This window comes from Sciurus vulgaris (assembly GCF_902686455.1).
Source record: "Sciurus vulgaris genome assembly, chromosome: 16".
NCBI classification, from domain to species: domain Eukaryota; kingdom Metazoa; phylum Chordata; class Mammalia; order Rodentia; family Sciuridae; genus Sciurus; species Sciurus vulgaris.
In genome coordinates this window covers 9,324,853-9,347,086 of record NC_136477.1, presented here as the reverse complement: position 1 = coordinate 9,347,086, position 22,234 = coordinate 9,324,853, and the positions used below count along the sequence as shown (strand labels likewise).

Below are 22,234 nucleotides of genomic sequence, written 5' to 3'. Positions count from 1 at the left end.
CAAAAAAAAAACCAATACTATTTCTGTTTTTGAGTATTTGTCTCTAAGGAGAACATCTCATTTTCATTTCCTTAGTCCTTTCTTGGATTGGCATTTTGCATTGGAGATGTATGCATTTTAAACTAATTTAAATGTGTGTTCAATTCTAAGTTTTTTCTCTCCAGTTGAATTGCATTGATATCTTATGTTTTAGTCTACTTTTTCATCCCTGTGACCAAAAGGCCCAGCTAAGACATTTAGAGGAGGAAAAGTTTATTTGGCTTATAGTTTCAGAGCTCTCAGTCCATAGACAGCCAGCCCATCGCTCTGAGCATGAGGAGAAGCAGAACATCAGGGTAGAAGAGTGTGGTGGAGGAAAGAAGCTCAGGAAGCAGAGAGAACTCTGCTCTTCAAGGACAAAATATACATCCAAATGCATCCTCCAACCACACCCTAGCTGCTTACCACTAACATTCAGTTAGCTACACCTCTTGTAGTTCAATCATTCTGCTTCTGAACATTCTCACAGAGTCTCACATATGAGCTTTTGGAAGACACCACATAACTAAACCACAACATCTTACAAAACTATTGATTCTTACATACTTATATGGTGACGTACATTTACCTAAACACTTGAGGAGAAGTAGAGAGAAAGCTAGATTCATTTTCAAAGATAAATTTATTTTAAAAATATTTTTATTGTTTTTAAATTTTTAACTGATACATAAAATTGTCTATAATTATGGGATACTTTGTGGTGTTTTGATGCAAATATACATTGTGTAATGTTCAAATCAAGGTAAGCGTATCTAATTCTTCAAGCATTTGTCATTTCTTTTTTAATGTTTTTATTAGTGCATTATAGTTTTACATAATTTTAGCATACATTTCGACATATTCATAAATATATATAACAAGTTGTTCCATTTCAATCCCCAGTACTACTCCTTTTACTCCCCATGTACCTACCTCTGACCACCTTTCTCTATTCTAATGATCTTCCTTCTATTATTTTTTAACTGGTGTACTTCTTTATGGCAAAATCATTCAACATCCTTTTTCTAGCTTTTAAAAAATATATGAGATCTATATGTGTAAATACATACAATGCATAATCATTATCTGTAGTCACCCTACTGTGTAACAGAACCACATAACCTCTAGCTCTTATTATTCAACTCTTAGTACATATTAATCAACTTTATGCTATCCCTCACTCCTCTCTCTCCCTGGTTCCATTCATGTTGTGAAAAATGATATGATTTCATCCTTTTTATAACTCAGAAGTGTTCCATTGTCTTCATGTCCCATATATCCATATATTTTAATCTATTTGCTTATTGATGGACACATATATTGTTTCCATTTCTTGACTATTGTGAATAGTGCTACAGTAAACATGAGAGAGCAGATGTCCCTTTCACAGACTGATTTTCTTTGTGTATATACCCAGTAGTGGATTCCTAGATCATATGGTAGTGCCATTTTTTAGTTTTTGAGGAACCTCTCTGTTTTTCCACAGTTAAAAGCCAGATTTTTTTTTCACTCTGTTGCCAGAGGTGATGCGATTTCCTATCACTTCTTCCACATTTTCATTCCTGGAGGAAGGTCATTGAGTTTATTCCACATCCCGTTAGAGAAAGTCACAAGGGCACGAAAACCAGGTGGACACCCTTGGGAGCATTTTAGCTGCTTGTCCAATTCAATTTCTAGCAGATCTTTGGGATCTAAGTGCCTAAAACCCAGATCACGTCCCTCCACTTTCCTGCATAGTCCTCAATTCGGGTCAGGGGCATGACCTCGACACTTAAAATTATTGAATCCTAGAATCAAAAGAAAAAAAATGAAGAAGAAAGAAGGGAGCCTCAGGGACTTATGGGACACCATCAAGCCAACCAACTAAGCATTATGGAAGTTCCACATGGGAAAGAGGTAGAGAGACAGAGATCCAATTTGAAAATTGAAAAGTGAAAGTGCCCGAATTTGAAAAAGTAAACATACACATTCAAACAGTTCAATCACAGTCTCAGTGTAGTTTGAAAAGAAGAATGAAATTTTTTCATTTGCTGGTAAATGAATGGAACTAGAGAACCTCATAATAAGTGGAATAGATCAGATTGAAAAAGACAAGAGTTGAATGATTTCTTTCATCTGCAGAAGCTAGAGAGAAAAAGAAAATTAAAAAGGGATACCAAGAAAACAGAAGAAAGAAAAGAAAAGAGAGGAACAGAATGGGAGTGGGGGAGGGAAAGGGAGTTACTGGGGAATGGAATTGGCCAAATTATGCTATGTGCATGTATGACTGTCTCATAATGAATCTCACTTTTATGTAGAATTATAATACACCTGTAAATAAATAAATAGAAGGGAGACCAATGAGATAGAGGAAGGGATAGGGGTGAGGAAGGGAGAGATGGAAGTACTTGGGAATAAAATGGAAAAAATTATGTATATTATATGCATGTATAAATACATCACAATGAACCCCACCATTAGGTTTACTTATAAGGCATCAACAAAAACATTTAAAAGCTCAATAAACTCCAACTATGACAAATCCAAAGGCACCTGCACTGAGATATCTTACAGTCAAAAATCACAAGTGGAGAGAGACTCCTGAAAGCAACAAGAGAAAAGTAACTCATTCCATACAAGGAAACTCCTAAAATTATCAGCAGAAATCTGGGGTACCCTAAAACTACAAATGCTCAGACCACATACAAATTCAATAAATCAGAATTCCTGGTGGTGAGACCCAGGTATCAGTATTCCTAAAGCACCCTAGGTGACTTCACCAAGGCAAGCTTGAGGACTAGCAATATGCATCCTTAGAGATAACCTGCATAAGTCAATTTTGTAAGTAAACATTGCATGAAAAGTACAAATGAGTTCTAGAAAGGACATAGATTTTAAGTGTATAAAAACATTGTTCATTTTTCTGACATGCCTGTATCATTAAAAAGAACTTCCAGAAGGTTTTGTAGATATGACTGGATACAGGAATGCAGGGAGTAAGATGTACAAAGGATAGAGAACACAGTCTCACTAAAGATGGATCATAAAAGCATTACTTAAATATGAAATATAAAGAAGATGAAACCCATGAGAGGCACAAAATGATGAGATGAAAGAGGTGAGATTTGCAGGAGTAGAAGCTTGGTTTTGCTGCCTTTTCCAATTCACACTGCAAATGGATGGCACAGGGCCTGAGATTAAATGGCTTTTCTGAGGGCCCGCCACATACCCCTCTTGATGTCCCTGTTTCTCAGGCTGTATATGAAAGGGTTGAGCATGGGGGTGACCACAGTGTATACTACTGAGGCCACTGCACCCTTTCTGGGAGAAACTGAGACACCTGAACTGAGGTACACCCCAAGGCCAGTCCCATAAAATAAGCAAACAACTGACAGGTGGGACCCACAGGTGGAGAAGGCTTTGTACTTCCCATCTGATGATGGGACTCTCAGAATGGAGGAAACAATTTTACAGTAAGAGAAGAGAATCCCAGAGATAGGAAGAAAACCAAATACAGCACCAGCAAAACACAGGACTATGTTTTTGGTAAAAGTTTCAGAACAGTCAAGATTAAGGAGCTGAGAGGGGTCACAAAAGAAATTAGAAATTTCCACATCCTTGATGTGAGTAAATTGTAAAACAATCAAATTGTGCAGTTGGGATTCCAAAAGACTAAGCAAAAAAGACATCACAACTAAGAAGCCACAGAGGCAAGGGTTCATAATGACTGGATAATGCAGGGGGTGACAGATGGCCACATACCGGTCATAGGCCATCACAGCCAGAAGCAGATCATCCACACTTCCAAAAATGAGAAAAAGAGACATCTGTGTCAGGCAGCCCACATAGGAGATGACTCTTCTATGAGTTAGGATGTCCACAATCATCTTTGGGACTGTGGTGGAGATAAAACCAATATCAGTCAAAGACAGAGTGGAGAGAAAGAAGTACATAGGGGTGTGCAGGTGGGAGTCAGAGCTGACAGCCAGGATGATGAGCAGGTTCCCAAGCACTGTGACCAGGTACATGGACAGGAACAGTCCAAGGAGGATGGGCTGCAGGTCTGGGTCCTCTGACAGTTCCATGAGATAGAATTCTGAGAAATGTGTTAGATTTTGTGGCTCTGTATTACTTGGACACCTTTTGAAAATGAGAAAAATGTTGGAAAAAGCACATAAGCAAATAAGCAACAAGCACTGCATGACTTTCAATTAAAGCAATTCACTAGTAAAGTCCTCACGTTTGAGGACCATATATACTCAGCAATATTTCTTAGTTGTGACAAACCCAACCATCTTAGAACTCTTTGATCATTGATTTTTGTGTTATTCACCTCTTTCTATACACAATTATTTTTGAGATACTTGACTAAATTGTTTGAAAAGCAAAAACAAAACAGTAGAGATAAATCTTGATCACATTAAAATAGTATCTTAAGAAAATATGGAAAAATTTTCTATGACCCTTAAAAAGTTCTTTCTAATTTTTAAAAATGTAAGAAGCAGTCTTATTGTGTTTAAATCCAATGCAAAAAAAAAATTCCTCTGATACAGAATATTGATAACATCTATAATTGTTAAAATTACAGTATCTGAATTCTAAATTAAAGCCAAAGGTTCAGAATCAGAAAGCATTTTTGTACCAATTATCTTCACAGATTTCCATCATTTTTTGTTTCTTGACTTTGTTCCTTTATGGAAATAAATACTCATTTTGTGATATCTTGGTCAAAGTACTTAAATATATATATCTTTTATTTCATTGACAAATTGTAGTCACATATTTTGGGATTATAGAGTAATATTAAGATATGTGTACATAGTATGGAGTGATCAGATGATCAGGTTCAAACTTACATGAATTACTATTCCTAAACATTTACAAGTGTTGAGTCCTCTTCAAATTCAACCCTCTTGCTGACAATTGAGGAATTTAGGGCCATGCTTCCCCAAATCCAGCCTGACATCCAACTTTCCTATGCATAGTTAACAGCTGTTCATTTCAATTTTTCCTGATATAGGAATTTCAATTCTCCTTCACCAGTTCCCTGAGAGCAACTGTGATCCTCATTTCTCTTGTGTTTCAGAGTATGATTTAATTTGGGGGAAAATACAAAAGAAAAAAGCAGAAACATGTCAATGTAACAAACACCTGGGGAATTTCCACATTGTAAAATGGATTATAGTTGAACTTACCTTACAGTGGTGTGCTTAAGAAATTAGATGAAATGAAACACGTAAAGTACTTAGATCATTGAACATTTTATTTATCTGTGGGTATTTAAAATACACTGATGCTCTGTCATAGCTTAGAACCAATTAAATCATGATCTTCACGTGTACAGTTCTTGGTGGGCCAGGGTCAAGAATCAATGTCTTAGAATATTGCCATGCACTAGAAAATGCTTCATTAATATTTTCTGTTATAACTATCATTGATACCCTCTACCATATTAAAAATATAAACATTTAATATTTGCTTAAGAATTACTATTTTATGGAGATTTGAGATATTTCCAATAAAATTTGTGTTTTCTTGTATCCATGAATAATTCAGTTGCTCTGTACATCTGTCCCCCAAATGCAATAAGTTCTGAATTTGGTAAATGTATTTTATGTCTGTGATTCCATAATGTTAGAATTGATTTATGTATATACAAGTTTTCTTGAAAATTTATGTAACTATTATGTCACTATATATATTGCACCTAACACATTCTTATTTACTACAACATTGAGTTGAAGTCTTTCTGTAAAATATACACATGTAGATATAACTTTTACTAATGCATATTACCTGAAGATTGGACTTGTTTCTAATTACAATAATCCTATGAAAAGTCTTATGCTTCTCTCTTATCACACAAGTGAGAGTTTGTGTGTGGTATGTGCACAGAGGATAGTTGTGTGAGTTGTAAAACCCAGTGCATTGTTCAGTTTTGCTACTTATTGTACACATTTGTTTTCAAAATAGAAAAAAATAGTTACTATCAACTGTATTCTCTTATTAAGTTATTGAATGAGAAATATTCCTGAAGTCTATCCTATAATAATCAATCTTTTATAGCTCCATGCAAAAAAAATTCTCATCTTATATTGGGAATAACATTTCCATATCTAAGGTGTTCACTTAGCTGCAAAATGCATTGTGGTTCATAGGAAAGCATATAATCCACAATACTCATGTTGTAAATGCCCCTGTACACCACTGGATTCTTCCCTGAGTCCACAAATGAACTTGATGAATACCAAGAGAAAGAATCAATGGTTCTGCCATGGTTTGCCCATCTGTGACAAAGCAGGTTAGACAGGGGAAAAATGAATTCTACAAAAGGGACAGAGTCCTAAGAGTAGAATCAGTAGACCCAGGTCTGAGTCCCACATCTTCTAACACTCACTGTGAAGTATGTGTAAAGCTCTCCACTCTCTCTGCTAGCTTTTCTGATCTGGTAATGGGGAGAATAAAACTCATCTCTAGAGAGGTAGGCACCTAAAGGAAGTGGAACTCAAACATTTGTCCATCATTTTATAATCAGAATTTGAATTATTATTGGGATTTATTCTACCTGTACTAATGAAATACAATCCAATCCAATACAGTTTTGATGTCCTTTTACTTGATTATATGGCAGAAAGATAAACACATTTCTTTTTTTTTTTTTTTTTTTTTTTTTGTCCCAGATAATTTGAGCACGGAATGATGTGAAGTCCTAAAAGATATCTCAGTATGTGAAGTAAGATTTATCTTTTTCTCTTTCCTGATGATTTGTTTTATTATTTGAAAAATCTCTGCAACTTTTAAAAGCTAAAATATAGAGAGTTTCTAATAGGAAGATAATGGGTTGATAGAAATCCCTTTCCATAAAACAATAAACCCTAATGTATCTTCTTTTCTCATCCTACAGGAAGGACATCCTGACAGAAGTGAGGCAGGAAAATATTGCATATGCTGTGTTCCTGAGAATGAAGGAAAAGCCCAGTCATTTTTAAATAGATTTTCTTGTTTTGGTTTTGGTTGCTTACTCTGCAGACTCCAGGGAATCAGAAATGAGTGAGATTCAGTCATTTCTCTTCAAATGTTCAGGGCCTGCTTGTATCAAGGCACAAATAAAATGTTCTTTCTTGAATCCTAGGAATCCTCTAGCTTAAGATCACAGGATACTCTCATGAAATGGTATGAAGGTATCCTGCCAAGGATAATATCAGAAATGCATCTTGCCCTTTCTATATGCCCCATCACGTTTAATGACCAAAGTAGTTTCCATGTTCTGTTTCAACCTTATAACAATGCAGTGGAATCCAAGAGATTGACTGACATACTCAGATTCAGAGACAGTAAAGGCTTGCTCCAGATCACACAAGAAATAAGTAGAGGACACGGGATTAAACTATTGGCCTCAGAAGTCTATGTCCTAAACTTGTTTGCTGTTTCTCTAACACTTCATCAACTTTAACACAGGTACAGAGGTCTTAACCAAAAGCCCATCTAAAATACATATTTTAACTAATTTCAGTTTCCTGACTAGACATGCAACACAACACCCTGATTTCATATCTCCTTAGAGATGGAGAGGAGCTGAATTATGGCAATGAAGGTGGAACTGACAGGCGAACAAAATCTAGGAGCAAGGACAAGAGAGATCTGACCTTTCTGTGATGCCTGCCTTGAGCCCAGCCACTCTTCCTAGAGCTGATGCAGCAAGCAGACCCACTGGTCTCTGCAGAGGTCAGTCAGAAGCCCCTCCCACTGGGAAGAGTGCAGTGAGCAGGTGTCTCTGCCTGGAGTGACCTGGGAAGTGAAGGCTGGTGGGATGTCAGGAGAGAAGACTTGCCACGTGCTTTGTGTCTGGAGCATGGATGCCTAGGTTCAAACCTGTATTTAGCCTAATTTGATCCTAAGATCTAGTGCAAGTTTTAAATGCTGTGCTCCTTTCTGCACCTGTAAAATGATGATAGTGTGCGTTCCTCTTTTGGGGAGGTGACTATGCAGATGAAATGAAGCGAGTTACATAGAACCTCAGCTCTGGGTCTGGCACTGAGGGAGCCTTCAGTGGGTGCTGGTGAACATGCCGTCCTCATCCTCTCCTTACCATCATCATGACCACGCTGGGTGCTCAGGGGATAGATTAGGAAGAACTATTTCCTGCTGTCATGGGAATACACCTACAGGAGCTGGACCAGCGTGGGTGGAAAGTGAAACCCTGAAGGAGAGTTCCCATATCCTCATCAGAACCAAGAACATAAAACTTTATAGACCTGCAAGCTCAAACTGTGCATTCCATAGTCCTCCCGTTTAATGATCCCCAACTGCCCATTTGTCCTGACTCAGGAAACACTGTCCAGCAGTCCCTGCTGCATCCAGCCTCTCCCATAGCACTCACTGGATGGGGCTGCCTCTGTGCTGGGGCATGACCAAGGATGCTGATCCACTGCTTTTCTCCTGCCCCAAAAGCAATGGAAGCCAGGGCTCTGCTCAGGAAGGCAGGAAAGCAACCTCAGGCAGGAGCCCCCTGATGAAAGTTACAACTCTGGGAAGGCACACAGGTGTGGAGCCCTCTGGATGGGGACCAGCAGTCAGGGGGCTGGAGACAGGTTGGTGGTTTCAGTTGTGCAACATTGAGAATGCAATGCTCAGAGATCATTATTAGGCAAACTGGTCCCTATGCTGCATTCCCTGAAGACACCACAATCTTGTGGAAACCACAGGAGAAAGTCAGTGTCCTTGGTCTAGCTCAGTGATTCCTGGGCCCTGCTCTTTCCCAGGGGAAGTTCATTTGACCTCCTCTGGTCATGTATCCAAAAAGAAGACTCTCCCCATAATGATTAAATTATTTTCTGTTAAGAATTCAGTTGTGATTTTGGTTCACTGCATTTGCACTGATGATTACAAAATATTAGAAATATTAGCCTCTTAACCTACACTTTTCCTTCTAGAACCTGCAAACATTTCTGTATTTAAACATATTTATGTCTTCAAGAAAAGCTTCATGCTTCTGTTAGCAGAAGCCCTTCTCATGTCTTATTGGGGGTCATCCCTTGACAATTTATATTGCTGATTTGAATGTCATCATTGGCTTCATTTATTGATAATTAATTTGTTGACCTATTACAAATGATTAAAGGATTTATGTTACCTAGCACTGTTCTTTATTCTAAGAATTTTTCTAGCCTTTTTTTTTAGTAGAATTGTATTATCTGATATATTCATCATTGTGGGGCTTGTTGCCCTTACTTTATTTCTGTCCAAATGCACAAGCTACCTCTTCTAGAAACATAAATGCTTACTATGATGAAAATTATTCTAGGGTTCTACTAGTAAACCTGATGCTGGCTGTTGATTTAAAATATACTTTTTCCATTCCATCAAAAATTTCAATCTGGAATAGGTTTTAGTTTGCCAAATGCCATTTTAGCATCTCTAAAACCTTTGTATGATTTTCTTCTTTGACCTATTAATATTGTTTTAGTAAGCTTTCCAATGCTGTGACAAAAAGGCCAAGATAAACAACTTCTAAGGATGAAAAAGTTCATGTTGGCCTATAGTTTCAGCGGTTCAGTCCGTGGCCACTCGACTCCATTGCTTTTGGGCGCACGGCTAGACAAAACATCATGATGGATGCATGTGGGAAGTGTGGGCTAGGAAGTAAAGAGAGGAGGGGTTGTGACCAGTCACACTCCCTTCCAGGGCCCCCAGTGAACTACCGCACTTCCACTAGGCCCCGCCTCCTAAACGGCCCTTCCCAACAGCACCAAGGGGTAGGGACCAAGCTTTAGCACATGGCCTTTGGAGGACAGTTAAATCTAGATTGTAACACGTATGATGACTCTTTCACTTATTGATGTTTTCCTAAACACCAGACACTGTCCAAGCACTTCACATAGAATGGATTTCTTTCTTACTATAATCCTATAAATAATACATTTATTAATTCAATGACGTTGGGAAGGGGTCACCAAGCTTTTTTTTTATAAAGAGCTTTATAGTAAATATTGTTGGCCTGGTAGGCTATGTTCTCTTTTGCAACCACTCAACTCCATCATTATGGTACAAAAGGAAACAGAGACAGCAGGTACCCAAATGAGAAGGACTGCTTTAATAGAATTTTATTTATAAAAAGAGGTGGCAAGCTGGATTTAGTGCACCGATCATACTTTGCTGATTGAATATTAAATAAATTAAGAAATTAGGTGAAATGCCAGGGGTCACAGCTGATGTGGCCCAGAATCATAAACATTATAATACCAAATTAGTTTTAAATTCCTGGGATTCTTGTTTGTAAATGTAACTATATCAAAGTTACAAGAGCTTGTTCATAACTATATCAAAGTTCATAAGAGCTTGCCATAGAAGCAGCAAGTTTTGTCACTTTATGTCTAAGCCTTTTGGTGGCCTGAGAAATACAGTTTCCAGATAAAACACAAGACGCCTATTTAAAATTGAATTTTGGTTTGCGACGTTTTATTTTACCATTGGATTCAAGCATGTTGATAGTTGTCTGTTGAAGCATTTATAGAATGCCTTCTTTTAAACCTTTGTCAGATAACCCTAATATCTCTGTTTAAATAATTGAATTTTGGATAAACAATAAATAATTTCTTAGTAATGTTCTGAATACATGAAGTATTTGCCTGAAGTTCTAATTTAACTGGACATCTTTTTGTCCAGTTAAATTCTGTTTGTCCAGTTAAATTTGGTAGCCCTACTCAGAAGTTAAGTGCAATTAATCACCATCTGTTGTTAGGAATATCTGAGGGTCAGAGGTGTCGACTTAACAAAGGCGCCACAACTTGTTGACACAGGATTGAGTCCAGGTTTGATGCCAAAGCACATTCCCTTTCATCACGCTGTGCTCCTTTCCCACACCAGCCCCGGCCCTACCATTCAGAGGCAGTCACCGTGGACAGTCAGGGATATTTCCTTCCAGTCCTCCCCACAAACTGTATTAATCAAGTAGTAATAATCAACCCAGGTGATAGTGTTTTGAAGCCTCAGAAATGGTTACCCCTGTAGGAAAGTCTGGTGATCAACTGACAGCTCTCTCCAGGGAACATGACCTTGATGAATTAACATGTCAGTGACTGTGATTTAACCTTGTAAAAATACAGACACACAGTCCAGCCAGTGTCCCAGAATAGATGGGACTTGGTCATTCTCCCCAATGTCAATTAGAGCTGCAAGAGACCACTGGGAGATGCCTTAGCTGGTGACTGGAATGGTCTCTTGCCCTCTTAGGGAAATCTTTTCCAGAATCAATTACCAGGACTATACTGGTTAGCAGAGTAGTCTCTCAGATCTTGCTGATCTTGATGGAAACATAGCTAAGGGGTGAAAGGCAGATACGCCTGAATCAAATAGATGGTCACCCATTCTGGCTCCACCTTTATAGGGATATGTTTTCTATTCATTCCCTGAGTCCGTTTCTGTTTTTAAAAATGTGGGGCTGTGGATACAGCTCAGTTGGTAGAGTGCTCACCTTGGATACAGCTCAATTGGTAGAGTGCTCACCTTGCATGCATAAGTCCCTGGAGTCAATCCCCCAGCATCACACACACACACACACACACACACACACACACACACACACACACAAAGGGAATAGTAGTCCTCATCTTTCAGTGTTTTTGGTGAGGACTAAATGAAATGAAAAATATATACAATGATATGTAAGTGCCTGGTGCATAAATATTGTTATGGTTTGGATGTGAGGTGTCCCCCAAAAGCTCACATGTGAGATGTTTTCCCAAAGTAGGAAGGTTCAGAGGAGAAATGATTGGGTTATAACAGTCTTAACCCAATCAGTGAATTAATCTATGATGGGATTAATTGAAGTGGTGGGGTATGGGTATGGCTGGAGGAGGTGGGAATTGGGTGTGGTTTGGGGGTATATATTTTGTATCTGGGGAATGGAGACTCTTTCTCTCTCTCTCTCCATCCTGATGATGCAAGCTGCTTCCCTCTGCTATGCTCTTCCACCATAATGTTCTGCCTCACCTTGAGCCAAGAGGAATGGAGCCAGCCTTCTATGGACTAAGACTTCTGAAACTGTGAGCCCTCAAAGGTTTATCCTCTATAATTGTGCTTCTCAGATCATTTAGTCACAGCAGCAAAAAAGCTGACTAAAACAAATATGTAACAAATGTTGGCTACTACAAGTTACTTTTCCAAATTGTACTTTAAGTCAGAGTATAAGGATTTTCCATGAATCATACAAGACACTGTTTCCACAAATTACTCTTGCATAATATTGTGATTATTAAAAGACAGAATTATAAATCCAAGCAGGTTTGGGAAATTACTAGCTGTGTGACATTGGGCAAGCTCCTTAGTTTCTCTGCCTCATTTTTAATAAAATGTAGATAATGACAGCATTCCCTTGTGGTGTTTTGTGAACATGAAATGAATCATAGCAATAGTGCTTCAAATAGTGTCTGATACAGAGTAATCATTCAATAAACCTTAGCTATTTTGGTTGAATGAATCTATGAATACACACACACACACACAACAATACTAAAAAGTGCACTATGCCTTGACTCAAAGACAAAAGAACAGTAGTCTCTCACACTTTTCTGACTGGATTCCCTTCTTCCTTTATAACTACACATCTTCCATAATACAGGGAGTTTAGGGACATCAAGATGGTAGCAGCAGGATAAAAGAAAAATGCCTGTTGGAATACAAGACAGGGGCATGAGTCATCATGTCCCTGTTTACATTAAGTCCTGCTACCATGACAGTTTCCTCCATTGAGGGTTTATCACCATGGCAAGTCCCACCACAGGTTCCATATTCTAATTAGGCAAAAATAAAGTAACCAATGGGAACGAACAGGTCGAGGTCTTTAATCAGGTCTGAGAGCAGAGGGGACTGAGGCACAGCATGCAAGATAAGCCTTGCCCAGCCACAGGGTCTTAAGCCACTGCCTAGCTGGAGTGTTGCTTTCACTATACTTCCATAGCGTTATTACATCTGTGCTCTGCCTGCTACTTCTTCATGGCTTGCTGAGTTCTTAGTTCAAGACACCAGGAACCTGAACCCCAACTACACATCCTACTGGGATCATTAGAGGAGTTTATGGAAACTCCTCTATGAGCTGCTGCCTCTGAGGAGACTGAAGTCAAGCACTTACTGTTCATTTTGGATCAACTGGTTTAATATTCCTGAAAATAAGCTGGAAACTGGAAGCAGCCAGATCCTCATACATCTGTCTCATCGCCCTGAAAAACAGAAACTAGGGATCCTTCCCTTAAGCTTTTCAAACCGCATGCAACCTCTTTTTTAGGACAACTCCAACCTGGAACTGGAAAGAGACATGTTTCTGGGAAGTAGTCCATAGACATACCCAAGTGAACACAACATAATATTTTAACTCAAAACATTGAATCCAAACTCTAGCCATAAGCACGGATAAAGAAGAAAACATGAAAATAACACGTCAGATGAGACCTTCCTCTTTCAAGACATTCGTACCTATGAATTTATGCTAGAAATAAAAGAGTACAACCTGAAGCAAGATCTCATACACAAAGTACAAATAATATAAAAATATCAGTACACTTGAGAAATGAACAATTAAGTATAAATCATAAACCAAATTCATTTCATCCTGGGAATAAAGGATGCTTAAAAATCCAATCTGATTCATTCACGACATAAATAGAAAAAGATGATTTGGCTCATTCCCTTAGACAAAATACATTGACTGTGTCAATACCCATGGGTGGTGATAATTTAGCCTACTAGAGGACTAGAAGGGAAAAGTCTCATTAGGACTAAAATACAAGCGTGTACAGCAAACGTCCTATTAATAGTGAAAAGGCAGATCAGTTCTCCGATATCAGAAGGAGGCCAGGATGTACCCTGAACGCCACTCTCCACTGAACTCCAAAGCCTCACCAGCGCAGCAAAGCAACTGAAGAGGGAAGTAGGAGGAACGGAGAGGAAAAGTGGAAGCTGGCAGGTGCGCACTTTCCCGTGAGTTAAAGCGCCCACAGACACGCGGCTCAAAGGCGTCACTTTATCAAGGAGGAAATGCACCTGCCACAAGGCGGGTTGGCACATTTAAAAATCAGTGGCTCCTGTACCTGAATGCGACCCGCGGAGCAGGCCGGCGGTGGGGCTGTCAGACCCGCGCTCTCCGCGGGCGACCAGGGGCGGGCGACCAGGGGCTGGCGGGCCCCCGCTCAGCCCAGATCCGCAGAGCAGCGGAGACCTGGCCCGACGCCCCGAGGCCTCTGCGGTGGAGATGGGAACGCGACGGGGCGCGCCAGCTCCAACCCGCAGGAGCCGCGACCGTGGGCCCAGTGCGGGTTCCCCGCTGTGGTCACCGGGACCGACCCTCGGTGGGCGGAGCCGACGGGGCTCGGGGACCCGCGGCTGGGGGAGAACCGGGCCGCTGGACCAGCCCGGGATGCGCCCCACCTCCCTTTCGAACCAGGTGGGGACAGGCGGGCACAGCCTGAGGAGGACTGAGGAGCGGCCCGGGAGGTGACGGCCCTGAGCGCGAGCCAGAGACGCACTTCTGCCTCTGTCCTGAGCTGACAGGGCGGGCGTAAGGGTCAGGGGCCTGGGGAGCTGGGTCTTGGAGTGGGGCTGCCACGGAGGCCACTGGAGGACAGAGCCTCCAGTGCTACCGGCCAGGGATCAAGAAGCACTAGTGTGCCCAGGGAATTAGGGTAGAGAGAAGAACAGGTCTTCCGGAGGCGCAGGCCACAATGGTGGCCAGGATCCTCCAGAGATTGTCTCCTCACAGGTACAGTGAATTGAATAGCTGTATATGCACCAAAGCAGTTTCACAAGAGCTGGGGACACTAGCTCTTGCTTAACAGCGTCAGAAAAAGAAAAGATGCATTGAAGAAGGTAGGGAGGGGGAGTTGTAGTCAGACCCCCCACTGTCATACAAACCATGGGCCCACCTACTGAAACTATGCTAGCCCTTCAGCAGAGACTGCCTCCAAATCCCTCTCCCAACCTCAGGCATCACTGATTAAGACCAGTGAGCAAGGGCCCCCTGCAGGGGACTTGGGCATGAAAGCCAGCACAGGCCTTTGACCTGTGAGGCGCCACACTGGGTAGAGAACAATGGCTCTGTGTAGAGACCAGAGCCCCAGATGGAGCCCTAGACCTTCCCCAGCATTAGGCAGAGGTCTGTGTGACCCTGATACAGACTAGAGCTTTGACCTGCATCAGTGTCAGCCTTGCAGTGGGGTCTGGGGTACCCATCCCCAGGTCCCCAAAACTGTTCATGTCTCTGCATGTGAGACTCAGGGAGATGCAGCTTAGTGCTGCTCTTGGTTTGAAGGTTACCTTATCATGATTTAATAATCATATCTAAATTTTATTTTCCCTTCTACATTCATCATATAGGGGTGCCACTTTACTTAATCCTACTGGTGCTGGTGTATCACCTAGAAATCAACCCAGATGCCGATGCTGAGTATGGAGGACACCAACCACCTTCCCTCTATCATGCAAATAATAAGTGGAACTGAGAGGATTCAAAATTAAACGGATTGCTCTCAGGGCCTATGTGAGTCAGCTTTCAACCACAAACAAAATACCCAAGATAAAAATTTATAAAGCTGAAAGGTTTATTTTGGCTCATGGTTTCAGAGTTTCAGTCCATTCCCAGGAGCTCCATTGATCTGGGCCTGGGGCAGCACAGTGCGTCATGGCAGGAGTGCGTGGGGAGTGGCTTCCCACTTCAAGGTGGGAAGCAAAGAGAGAGAAAGTCACCAACATCCCTATGTCCTCTTCAGCAGCATGACACCAGTAACACGACTTTCTTCCAATAGGCACCACCTCCTAAAAGTTCCACCGTCTCCCATTAAGGCACTCAGACCAGACCAAGCCTTCAACACATGGGCCATACTATACCAGGATCTGGTGCACTACACTTTTTCCCTGTTCCCAAATCATCAGAAAGTTTTCAACATTATAAAGCTCTTTCCATTTATCAGAGGTGCAGAAGTCTAACCACGGTGCATGTAATGAGTTACATTTTAAAACTCTTTCCAGTTTACAAGTCAGTAATAAAAGCAAGACTTGGTAACATATTCAAAGGTGGAGCTTTGCAGTGCACTCTGGTATGGTTATCGATTCTCCATCTGAGGGTGCAGGATCAATGCTCTGTCCTCGGAACTCATGGGAATAGTGTCAGATAGAAGCTTCCCAGCATAGAAAACTATGGAAGAAGAAAACACAGGTATGGAGCCCACTGTTTTGGAGTCACAAGCGAAGGCTGGAGTTACAAGATGAATATTGATTATTTTATGACTTCGGAGGCTCACTGCACACAGGTCGTAATTTGTCAAATTTGAGCAGATCCAAGATGGCGGACTGGAGGGAGGCTGCATTCCTTGTTGCTCCTTAACTCCGGTTTCAAGCAGAGGATATCTATTTCTTGGTAAGGCAGTTTTTGATGCTTATCGATCCCCTGCTGTTTACCCCATTTGTCTGCTGTGATCACCTCCAGTCTGCCAACATATCGAGGCCTTTTTTAAGTGCAGATTGCTCACTGTCAGGTGCCTATCATCTGCCATTTGCCAGCCTCTCACCTGTCCATTGCCTGCCTTACACCTATCCATCACCCAACGCAAGAGGTTCACCTCCCGATCATCCCACAACAGTCAGCAAACTGATCGCCGACTGCCAGTGGAGCACCAGCTGCCTGCTGTTGCCTGGAAGTTCCCTGTGACAGTACCTGCAGGTTTGATTAAACGTGGCTGCTGCCATTTTGAGACAACAGCCAGGCCCCGTAGGACCCCTGGCTGGACTGAATGAGCCCCATTTCCAGGATCTCTCAGCCCGACTGATCACTCCCTGCCTCTGGGGCCCTCACATCGACTGACTGCTCCCTGCCACCAGGACCCCCAGACCAACTGACTGTGCCCTATCACTGGGACCACAGACTGAATGATTGCACCCGGCCTCCAGGATCCCACAACCACACCAAATACACCCAACCTCCAGGACCCCTGCCTGACCAACCACATTCCACCTCCAGGACCTCCTGCTGACCATAGCCACACCCTGAGCTGCAGCACCCATTTGCCAACACATTTTAAAGCCAGAGCCGCCTTCTTGGATAATCCTGGAAGCTGGAGCTCCGATCTTTAGGTGGGGCTAATTCCATCCTGAGACGCATGCTGGAGGCTTGAAGCTCATTGTCAGGTACCTCTGTGCATCAGGCTACAGAACTCTAGGAGGTTTCATTACTATATGACAGCTACACTGTAGATTTTCTTTTTTCTCCTTATTGAAAAATTTTGTTTTTATTTCTTTACTTTTCTTGCTCTCTTTTCCTTTTGTTTACCTGTTCCCTCAGAGTCTCTTTCTCCCTTTTTTGCATGCTAACATCCAATTTCTTTTGATTACACTCTAATACTTTCTCACACTTTCTATTATCTAGAACTTCTGTATACTCTTCTTATCCCATTAACAGCCACATTCTACATCCCTCTGCATCCTCTTTGTCCTCCATTAGAAACTGCAGACCTTATTGCAAATCTGTTTGTTTTACTTAAGATAGTATTTGAACTCATTCTGTTTATTATGACAATTTTGTTATTGTCCTCATAGGGGCTATTTGGTCTAGGATTGCATAGTGTCTGAATTGGGCACTGCCAATATTGATCTCACCTTAAAGAAAGGGTTTTGGAAACCTATAGGGCCACTATAAACCTATAGGGGGAAATCTGCAATACCCCAGAACTGCACTGCTAGAGGGGAAGATACATGAACAAAATGAAAAAACAAGGGAAGAAAATGATCCAAACAAATCTAGATTCTATATTAATAGAACCCAGTGGCAGTATGTTAGAAGAAATGTCAGAAAAGGACTTCAGATTATACATGATTAAGATGATTCATGAAGCAAAGGATGAGATAAGAGACCAAATGCAGGCAATGAATGATAATACCAATAAGTTGAAAGAGCAACTGCAGGAAGCAAAATATCATTACAACAAAGAGATAGAGATTCTCAAAAAAAAAAAAAACAAATGGAAATCCTTAAAATGAAGAAACAATAAACCAAATAAAAAACTCAATGGAAAGCATCACCAAACAACTAGACCACTTGGAAGACAGAACCTCAGACAATGAAAACAAAATATTTAATCTTGAAAATAAAGTTGCCCAAACAGAGAAGATGGTAAAAATCATGAACAGAATCTCCAAGAACTGTGGGACATCATGAAAAGACCAAACTTAAGAATTATTGGGATTGAGGAAGGCACAGAGATACAAACCAAAGGAATGAACAACCTATTCAATGAAATAATATCAGGAAATTTTGCAAACCTGAAGAATGAAATGGAAAATCAAATACAAGAGGCTTACAGAACACCAAATGCACAAAATCACAACAGGTCCACACCAAGGCACATTATAATGAAAATGCCTAACATTCAAAATAAAGATAGGATTTTGAAGGCCACAAGAGAAAGGCATCAGATTACATATAGGGGGAGAGCAACACAGATAGCAGCCAACTTCTCAACCCAGACTCTAAAAGCTAGAAGGGTCTGGACCAACATATTTCAAGCTCTGAAAGAACATGGTTGCCAACCAAGAATCCTATACCCAGCAAAACTAACCTTCAGATTTGAAGATGAAATAAAATCCTTCCATGATAAACAAAAGTTAAAAGAATTTACAAATAGAAAGCCTGCACTACAGAATGTTCTCAACAAAATATTCCATGAGGAGGAAATGAAAAACAACAATGGAGGTCAGCAAAGGGAGGAACTGCCTTAGAGAAAAAACACTCAAAGGAGAAACCAAGCCAACTTAAAAACCATAAATAAGCCAAACGACTGGGAATACAAATCATATCTCAATAATAACCCTGAACGTTAATGGCCTAAACTCCTCAATCAAAAGACATAGACTGGCAGAATGGATTAAAAAGAAAGACCCAACAATATGCTCATCTCACAGAAAAAGACATCCACAGACTAAAGGTGAAAGGATGGGAAAAAACCTACCACGCACATGGACTCAGTAAAAAAAGTCGGGGTTTCCATCCTTATATCAGATAAAGTGGACTTCAAGCCAAAGTTAGTAAGAAGGGATAAAGAAGGGCATTTCATACTGCTTAAGGGAACCATACATCAGGAAGACATAACGATAGTAAATATTCATGCCCCAAACGGTGCATCCCTGTACATCAAACAAATCCTTCTCAATTCCAGGAATCACATAGACCACAACACAATAATTCTGGGTGACTTTAACCCAACGCTGTCACCACTAGATAGCTCTTCCAAACAAAAACCAACCAATAAAACCATAGAACTCAATAACACAATCAATATCCTAGACTTAATAGACATATATAGAATATTCCATCCATCAACGAGTGGATTCACTTTCTTCTCAGGAGCACATGAAACCTTCTCAAAAATAGACCATACGTTATGACACAAAGCAGCCCTTAAGAAATGCAAAAAAAATAGAAATACTGCCTTGTGTTCTATCAGATCATAATGGACCGAGAGTAGAAATCAATGACAAAATAAAAAACAGAAATTACATGGATAACAGAAAACATCAGGGAGGAGATAAAAAATTTCTTAAAGGTCAATGAGAATGACGATACAACATATCAAAATCTCTGGGACACTATGAAAGTGGTACTAAGAGAAAAATTCATTGCATGGAGGGCATTCCAGAAAAGAATGAAAAGTCAACAATTAAATGACCTAACATTACAGCTCAAAGCCCTGGAAAAAGAAGAACAGAATAACAGCGAAAGTAGTAGAAGACAGGAAATAATTAAAGTCACAGCTGAAATCAATGAAATTGAAACAAAAGAAACTATTCAAAATATTGACAAAACAAAAAGTTGGTTCTTTGAGAAAGTAAATGTAATCGATAAACCCTTAGCCACACTAACAAAGAGAAGGAGAGAGAAAACTCAAATTACTAAAAATTAGTGATGAAAAAGGAAATATCACACAGACACCACTGAGATACATAACATAATGAGAAGCTACTTTGAAAATCTGTATTCCAACAATATAGAAACTACCAAAGACGTTCACAAATTTCTAGAGACATATGCTCCTCCCAAACTGAACCAGGAGGACATACACAATTTAAACAGATCAATATCAAGCAATGAAGTAGAAGAAGCCATTAAAAATCTACCATTCAAGAAAAGCCCAGGACCAGATGGATTCTCAGCCAAGTTCTACAAGATCTTCAAGAAGAACTCATTCCAATACTTCTCAAAGTATTCCAGGAAATAGAAAAGGAGGGTCCCCTACCAAACTCATTCTATGAAGCTAATATCACCCTCATACCCAAACCAGAAAACACATCAAGGAAAGAAACCAGAAGACACATCAAGGAAAGAAAATTTTAGACCAATATCCTTGATGAATATAGATGCAAAGATCCTTAACAAAATATTGGCAAACCGTATCCAAAAACATATTAAGAAAATCATGCACCACGATGAAGTGGGGTTCATCCCTGGAATGCAAGGATGGTTTAACATCCATAAATCAATAAACATAATCCATCATGTCAATAGACATAAGGATAAGAATCATATGGTTATTTCAATTGATGCAGAAAAAGCGTTTGACAAAATACAACACCCCTTCATGCTCAAAACAGTAGAAAAAATAGGGATAGTAGGAACATAGCTGAAAACTGTAAAGGCTATTTATGCTAAGCCCATGGCCAACATCATTCTTAATGGAGAAAAACTGAAACCATTCTCTTTAAATAAGGGAACAAGACAGGGACGTCCTCTTTCACCACTTCTGTTCTACATTGTCCTTGAAACTCTAGCCAGAGCAATTAGACAGACTAAAGAAATTAAAGGGATATGAATAGGAAAAGAGGTACTTAAGCTGTCACTATTTGCTGATGACATGATTCTATATTTAGAGGATCCAAAAACCTCCTCCAGAAAACTTCTAGACCTCATCAATCAATTCAGCAAAATAGCAGGCTATAAAATCAACACACATAAATCTAAAGCATTTTCTACACAAGTGACAAAACAGCTGAAAGAGAAATGAGGAAAACAACTCCATTTGCAATAGCCTCAAAAAAAATACAATACCTGTGAATGAATCTAACCAAAGAGGTAAAAGATCTCTACAGTGAAAACTACAAAACATTGAAGAAAGAAATTGAGGAAGACCTTAGAAGATGGAAAGATCTCCCATGTTCTTAGATAGGCAGAATTAATATTGTCAAAATGGCCATACTACCAAAAGTGTTATACAGATTCAATGTAATTCCAATTAAAATCCCAATGATGTACCTCACAGAAATAGAGCAAGCAATCATGAAATTCATCTGGAAGAATAAGAAACCCAGAATAGCTCAAGCAATCCTTAGCAGGAAGAATGAAACAGGGGCTATCGCAATACCAGAACTTCAACTATAAGCAATAGTCACAAAAATGGCATGGTATTGGCACCGTATTAGACAGATAGATCAATGGTACAGAATAGAGGACACAGACACAAACCCAAATAAATACAATTTTCTCATACTAGACAAAGGTGCCAAAAACATGCAATGGAGAAAAGATAGCCTCTTCAACAAATGGTGCTAGGAAAACTGGAAATCCATATGCATCAGAATGAAACTAAACCCCTATCTCTCACCCTGCACAAAAATCAACTCACAATGGATCAAGGACCTTGAAATCAGACCAGAGACCCTGCATCTTACAGAAGAAAAAGTAGGTCCAAATCTTCAACTTGTTGGCTTAGGATCAGACTTCCTTGACAGGACTCCCATAGCACAAGAAATAAAAGCAAGAATCAATACCTGGGACAGAGTCAAACTAAATAGCTTTCTCTCAGCAAAGGAAACTATCAGCAATGCGAAGAGAGAGCCTACAGAGTGGGAGAATATCTTTGCCACTCATACTTCAGATAGAGCACTAATTTCCAGAATACATAAAGAACTCAAAAAACTCAACACCAAAAATATAAGTAACCCAATCAACAAATGGTCTAAGGATATGAACAGACACTTCACAGAAGATCTACAAGCAATCAACAAACATGAAAAAATGTTCAGCATCTTTAGTAATAAGAGAAATGTAAATCAAAACTACCCTCCCTAAGATTCAATCTCACCCCAATTAGAATGGCGATTATCAAGAATACAAGCAACAATAGGTGTTGGTGAGGATTTGGGGGAAAAGGTACACTCATACGATGCTGGTGGGGCTGCAAATTAGTGCAGCCGCTCTGGAAAG

The 22,234-nt window shown here is 40.1% G+C and overlaps 1 protein-coding gene and 1 pseudogene across 2 annotated transcripts in view; both read right to left on the bottom strand.

Annotated features, from left to right (window-relative positions):
* LOC306646169 (olfactory receptor 7E24-like) overlaps nucleotides 1-14,138 on the bottom strand; it is a 32,159-nt pseudogene extending 18,021 nt beyond the window's left edge. The window contains exon 1 of the transcript XR_013766915.1: nucleotides 14,082-14,138. The product of XR_013766915.1 is annotated as an olfactory receptor 7E24-like (transcript). The remainder of the gene's footprint in view (nucleotides 1-14,081) is intronic.
* LOC306646097 (olfactory receptor 7E178-like) overlaps nucleotides 3,195-22,234 on the bottom strand; it is a gene marked incomplete at its 3' end in the record, with an annotated part of 34,654 nt that continues 15,614 nt past the window's right edge. The window contains exon 2 of the mRNA XM_079114563.1: nucleotides 3,195-4,137. Within this exon, the coding sequence (XP_078970689.1) occupies nucleotides 3,195-4,137 (943 nt within the window). The remainder of the gene's footprint in view (nucleotides 4,138-22,234) is intronic.